This window comes from Nicotiana attenuata, unplaced genomic scaffold, assembly GCF_001879085.1.
Source record: "Nicotiana attenuata strain UT unplaced genomic scaffold, NIATTr2, whole genome shotgun sequence".
Lineage (NCBI taxonomy): Eukaryota > Viridiplantae > Streptophyta > Magnoliopsida > Solanales > Solanaceae > Nicotiana > Nicotiana attenuata.
This window is the reverse complement of record NW_017671237.1, coordinates 94,230-101,013: the sequence shown is the minus strand read 5'-3', so window position 1 is coordinate 101,013 and position 6,784 is coordinate 94,230. Positions and strand designations below refer to the sequence as shown.

Genomic DNA, 6,784 nt, shown 5'->3' with positions numbered 1-6,784 from the left:
GTTCAAGCATACTTATGCTGGAACTCCCGTAAAATTTGCGGGCGTATTTTTCCGGATTTTAAACAGTGTTTTTGCTCAAATTTAAAGTGGCTAAATTTCGATAACTTTTGAAACTTGACTATTTTTCAACGACCAGTGGTAAATCTGGCTATTTTTGAATTTCTCCCAAAAATCTCTTTAGAGCATGAGCTGGGCCTTTTATTTCGTGTTGAGCCGGTCGGATAATACCCGGCCCAACAAAGCACCGTGCATTGGGTTTTATAAAATGAAAGATCTCATTTGTGGTGATACTTTCCTTCTGCTTGTTTCTCAAGAAAAATTAAAATACAGATCTTTTTGTGAGAAGAACGAACGCATCTGAAAATCGATGGCACCCGCAGCAGATATCGAGGATGAGATCAAGGACGAGAAGAACCCTCCCCCACTTGATGAAGATGATATTGCTCTTCTCAAGACTTATGTACTCATTTATAACCCTAACTTCTTGCATTCCTGATTTTTTTCCTGGTTTCTTTGAGTTATTAATTCTTCATTGCTGACTATTGAGATAATATCGCGAATTTTGCAAAATTATATTATTGTTACTACTGTTGTTTTGTTCAGGTGGTTTAGAATTTGATGAACAGCAATGAGTTAGGACTTTTTAGAAGAATTTAATGAACACTATACTTGGACTTGTTAGAAGAGTTAGGAGGTTTGTAGTTTCTATGTTAGTGGCAGATGTTGGACTGTTGTAACTCAGTACCATCTTGATACCTTTCGAATAAAATCTTATCGTATTAAAAAAAAACGAATTTGATGAACACTAGAGCTCGTAACAACCTCTAAAGTTATGTTTGGTGTGTTACCAGGGGTTTGGGGGTTGGGAACCAGGAAATTTCAATCATTGGGCTGCCTTTGCCGCCTCGTTAACAAGCCCTTGAGCAGTTGTGTGTGCTTGACTGAGTATGCAGCCATGTAACTGTTAAATCCCTTGTGACTCCCAACCAGATTTCCTCATGGTATAAACTAATTTTTTATGGTCGAGAGGTCCATAATTTTACTTTTATTGTTTATATTTACTCTTTCTTCTTTTTCTTTTTGTGCTGCTTCAGTTTTGTATTTTGCAGCTTAGAATTGATTTAAACTCAAATTCAAGTCCTTTCCAATCACTTGTAGCAATGAAAAAACCAGACATGTTAAGTCCATCTAACCATGTGCCTAGTTTGAAGCCATTGAAGGTGGAAACATACCAGTACAATTATATCTGTAATGATGAGTTATGTCTGTATCTGGTCCATTCTTCTGCGAAGTTGGGTAATTGCAGCGGTATATGGTTGGCCGATGCGACTTCCGTGTTCCGTATTTGTTGCTCTCTGCTTTTGTACTTCTAGTTGGAGATCTTCCACGCCCCCATAAGGTCCATCCATCTTAATAGCTATGCCCCTGCAATTGAGCTACTTTCTGGGAGCTTGGTCGCTTTATGTTACTCTAGGGTATTGAGTGTCTTCTGTTAAGCATGGATAAGTTGCCTCGGTGAATTGTGCCACTCTTCAAAACAGAATTAATTTTCTTATTCATCTTTTTCTTTTTTCGTTTTCATAATAAATTATTCTACTCCTATTCCTAAGTGGTGTTTCGTCCTTGTGAAGTGTTGCACAATTTGGCACCATTATGCCGCAACTATCCTATCTGCCTTAGTTTACTTTTGAAGATTCATTGTGATTTTAACTTAGCCAATTACGTAGTTAGCTTCATCTTTTTCTTAAAAAAATTCTTTGTTCCTTTTGCAATGTCCAGAAAGGCGTGGTGGTTGTTTGCTCATTAAGATCAACTTTGTGCTAAATAATATTATGATTTATGCAGGGCTTGGGACCTTATTCCACAAGCATAAAGAAAGCTGAAAAGGAAATCAAGGAAATGGCCAAAAAGATAAATGATTTATGCGGTATTTGCTATGTCTCTTCTTGATTTGTATTTGATTATGTCTAGGAACTTCGTTTTTAATCTTGTTAAACCTTATGTTTCTTTGTTGCATATTCTCGTCAACTACATCCTTTTTAATTTACTAATAGGTATTAAGGAGTCTGACACTGGGCTAGCTGCACCAAGTCAATGGGATCTGGTTTCTGATAAACAGATGATGCAGGAGGAGCAACCTCTTCAGGTTTGGTTTTATGGAAATTCTGATTCGTAGTTCTTTTATTAATCAAGTACTCTGAAAGCTTTAATTGAATTTTTTCTGGTGCAGGTTGCCAGATGTACAAAGATAATTAGCCCCAATACTGAAGACGCAAAATATGTTATAAATGTCAAGCAAATTGCAAAGGTATGCTTTCCAACATAGAACTGATACAATGGCCATGATCTCTGTGTAGCCAAGGAAAGTAAGATTCTAATAGAAATGACCTTTGCCTCTGTTGAGAGGGTCTCGCCATAGTCTATTCCTTTGGTTTGTGTGAATGTATTGTGCTCAGTTCTAATTTCTAGCAACATCTCGATTGGTGAATGGGGGTACCTGGAAGGAGGATGCCTGTGAAGCCAGGTTTACCGTTTTCCTCTGGAGAACAGTGTTCAGAATCTGAATCTATATCTGGGCTATAAAATATGGAATGTTTTTGTTACCAGGAAATAAGGTGTGAGCTTGACAACTCTGAGGTGTATGGTTATCAACAGGTTCAAATTTAAACTTGTAAGGAATGTGGTCCTCATGATTGTAAAGCAATTATTTTCCCTCTTCGTTTTCTTTTAAGAAAATATATTGACGTTTTCCATGTTATTATGTCTTCAATTTGAAGAGTATTACTCTTCTTCTTTGGGGTTGGATGTATGACTTTGTCTTTATAGACATCAATGAAGTTTGTGCGGCATTGTTTGTTGAATTCGTTCTCTCTTTAATGAAGGAGCCCCCCTGAACACCTTATTTGACTATCTCATTTTATACCTGCAGTTTGTTGTTGGATTAGGTGACAAAGTTTCACCAACCGATATAGAAGAAGGCATGCGAGTCGGGTAGATGCTTATTCTCCCTCTCTCTCTCTCTCTCTCTCTCTCTCTCTCTCTCTCTCTCTCTCTCTCTCCATAGAATTTGTACAACCTAAAAAGAAAAAAATGCCCCTGAAGTTGTTTACTTCAGTAAAAGCAGTCATTATGTATTGTCTTCTGGTAACTGCATTTGAAATGATGGGAGTCCTGTGTCATATTGTACCAAGTGTGATTTGTCAAAGGAAGAGGGTTACTGCAGCATCAAGATCCCTCAGAATGCTAGTAATGATTTTACTGAGAACTAGTAAGGATTTTCAGCAACTAATATCCATTGCTGTGTATGGGGATGATAAACTGGAACTTTTGCAACATATATGGTAACTCACCTGATTGGTGGATTCACCTAAACTAATTAAATGTGACCTTTGCTTATTGTTGCTCCTAAAGCTTGACATTTGAGTCTTATGACAGTATTAAGTGTTTAATTCCTTGTGGAATGAATTATTGCTTGGCTTTCTTTTCGTATTGGAGATACCTAAGTGCTAGGCAATCTCTTGCTTTATAGGTGGTACAAAGATTTAGCGGGAAAATGTAGTTGTGTATGTTAAGAATAATGAACTAGCCAAACCTTCTGCTTTACGGAATCTTGTCAGAGTCTTTTGACCATATTGTTATTCTTGCAGGGTTGATAGGAATAAATATCAGATTCAGATTCCATTGCCCCCCAAAATTGATCCTAGTGTTACCATGATGACAGTTGAGGAAAAGCCTGATGTAACATATAATGATGTTGGTGGATGCAAGGAACAAATTGAAAAGATGAGAGAGGTACTCATGATCTTCTGTTATTGTATTATCTGTCGATCCCAACTTGTTTGTGACTGAGGCGTAGTAGTTGTAGTTGTCGTTGTCCTACTCTGACCCTGTTCTGCTTAACATTCCTTATATTGCATCTTTTTGACTTTTGCAAACCAGAATTCTCTTTCTGCCTGCTTGATGAAATTTTGCTTTTAACTACAGGTTGTTGAGTTGCCCATGCTTCACCCTGAAAAGTTTGTGAAACTTGGAATTGATCCCCCAAAGGGTGTTCTCTGCTATGGTCCTCCTGGTACTGGGAAAACTCTGCTTGCTAGAGCAGTGGCAAATCGAACAGATGCTTGCTTTATTCGTGTTATTGGTAGTGAGCTTGTTCAGAAATATGTTGGAGAGGGAGCTCGGATGGTTCGTGAACTATTCCAGGTTAGATGTAACCTTGTGGGCAACTTTATAGCAAGTCTTTGCAGTTTTGATTGCTGATTACGTTTGTTTTGCACGGCAGATGGCACGCTCTAAGAAGGCATGCATTGTCTTTTTCGATGAAGTAGACGCTATTGGAGGTGCAAGATTTGATGATGGTGTAGGCGGAGACAATGAGGTTCAGCGCACCATGCTTGAAATTGTGAACCAACTAGATGGATTTGATGCTCGTGGGAATATTAAAGTTCTCATGGCGACCAATAGGTTAGTGTTTCCCTCTATGTCTAACTTTTTGTTTCAGTAGTCTCTCTCGTGGGTTGCAGGCGCTGGACAACTTTGTGATTTATTGCAGCTTATGATAAATGAGTGATGCAAACTGGGTGTCATATCCATGTCTTTCTCTTTCGCCAACCTACTGCATTTATTTGCTTATCGATTAGGGATTTGACCTCAATAGCATACTTTTCGATGTATATTTTGCATGAACTTTCCTAGCAAAAGGCCACATCTGACTGAACTATATAAAGTATTTCTGCTACTTTTGGCTGTTTGGTATAGCATTTGATTATCTCCCTTGCTGAGGGGATTTCACCTATACTCTTTGGACTCTTAGTTGTTTCCTTTCATATGAAGTTGACTTGTGGTAGAAAGAAATAAAATTATTAGTTTATTGATTTTTGGTAGCTAAGCTGATTTGTAGTTTGCGGGTTGTTCCTCTTTCTCAAATAGTAACTCCATTTTGTTTTTCTTTTTTGCTTTTTTGCAGGCCAGATACTCTTGATCCAGCATTGCTACGTCCCGGACGTTTGGACCGCAAAGTTGAGTTTGGTCTGCCTGATCTAGAGAGTAGGACCCAGATTTTTAAGATTCATACACGGACAATGAACTGTGAGCGGGATATTCGATTTGAACTTTTGGCACGTCTCTGCCCAAACTCTACTGGTAATCTCTTATATACATTGACTTATACAAGAATTTAATTTTGAAGACTGATGTTCTCTTTATCAAACCTAGTTCTACAACTTTTAGATTCTGTTCATTACTACCAACATAGACAAATCATAATTAAAATTTAAGGTGTCAAACTTTCTGAGTGTAACTTTACTGTATCCCTGTTCGTGGGAAAATAAAACTAACTTGCCCATGTTTCCTGTTGAACACTGCACAAATCGATCCTTTCATCAAATTGTTGTACAGAGTCAAAATGAGAGTAAGGGAATATAGTCCTTTGGTTGTCTACATCACGAGTTGTACAAGTTGCTTCAATGTATGAGGTTGTATTTTGTGCAACGTATAATAGCAAAGCCACTGTCGTTCCATTGATCCCAATCCCATTATTTTCTGGTTACATTCGAAATCCAACTTCACTTTTGTTACATTTATCACATACTTCTTTTATATCTCATAGATTTTAAAATTGTAAACTCGAACTGTTCAACAGCAGTAATTAATGTAATCTTGAGCTGTTCTATTCCAGTGAATTCTACTCCAGTGAATTATTGTGTATGCAACAACGTACCCAGTGTAATCCCACATAGTGGGGTGGCGGGGTTGGTGTATGACACACCAAAAATCTTTTGCATAAATAATGGGGTTGAAATACCTAATTTTGTGGGAGAATTTAGATTATAGCACCCACGATGTTTGATGCTGTTATGCCAATAGGAATTCTAGGGTGAGTACTTACACATTGAAATCTCTGTGAGCTTGTCCATCAACCAATTAAAGCCAAAGCTAAGGTAGCATCACCAGGAGAAGTTGGAAGAGGTTGATATATAATTAAATTTGATGTATTTGAAGGTGAATGTCACGATAAGTTAGCTGCTTTTGCTAACTTTATGGATTTCAATAATACGAGGATTGTGGCTGTGGCTGATGGATGTCTATGTACTGAGTATATGGATATTTGTGGAATTTTATAGAGAGTGATGGTTGATATACTAGAGAAGGTTTGCTTTCACATAAAAGAGAAGTGATAAGTTCACTTGTATGTTTCACTTAAAATATAAAAATATTGTAGTGATCAGATGTACGAATATCAGACATTTAGGGGCACAGTTTTGACTTTTTCACTGATTCCTTTTATTCCAGGAGCTGACATAAGAAGTGTGTGCACGGAGGCTGGAATGTATGCTATTCGAGCAAGGAGGAAAACTGTTACAGAGAAAGACTTCTTAGATGCTGTCAATAAAGTCATTAAAGGATATCAGAAATTCAGTGCAACACCGAAGTACATGGTCTACAATTGATTGCGCTACTTTCTTTTTGGCATCCCTGGAGAAACAATGGAGCATTGGCAGGATCGAACTGACATTGCTGTTTGATATTTGGTTATCCTGTGTACTCGATATGAGAATTATGCTGTTTACTCAGTTTCACCATCCAGTTGTCCATTAGACTTTGTACCTTATTATTAATCTCTGGATGCTTCTGTTTGTTGCCAACAAAAACACCGGACCGATTTGTGCTCAGTAATGCATGATGATTTGGTGTTTCGAGTTAAATCTAAGAAACTGTAATCTCTGATAGCTTCCCTTTCACTTATCTTAATTTTATACCCATGGGGTGTGCGTGTGTTGGATAA

The 6,784-nt window shown here is 37.7% G+C and overlaps 1 protein-coding gene across 1 annotated transcript; it reads left to right on the top strand.

The window, feature by feature from the left end:
- The first annotated feature begins 298 nt into the window (after nt 1-298).
- Nucleotides 299-6,784, top strand: LOC109206929 (26S protease regulatory subunit 7 homolog A-like). Its single transcript, XM_019369802.1, has 10 exons — nt 299-460; nt 1,846-1,927; nt 2,055-2,146; nt 2,231-2,308; nt 2,930-2,991; nt 3,648-3,792; nt 3,985-4,203; nt 4,283-4,464; nt 4,967-5,142; nt 6,292-6,784. Exons 1-10 carry the CDS (start codon nt 368-370, stop codon nt 6,447-6,449), a joined length of 1,287 nt encoding a protein of 428 aa, XP_019225347.1. The 5' UTR covers nt 299-367; the 3' UTR covers nt 6,450-6,784.

Excerpts from the sequence above, each read along its gene's own strand:
- LOC109206929 (XM_019369802.1), top strand. The coding sequence starts at position 368 with ATGGCACCCGCAGCAGATATCGAGGATGAGATCAAGGACGAGAAGAAC. Across the intron at positions 1,928-2,054 it reads AAAGATAAATGATTTATGCG|GTATTAAGGAGTCTGACACT; the intron begins GTATTTGCTATG and ends ATTTACTAATAG. Across the intron at positions 2,992-3,647 it reads GAAGAAGGCATGCGAGTCGG|GGTTGATAGGAATAAATATC; the intron begins GTAGATGCTTAT and ends TTATTCTTGCAG.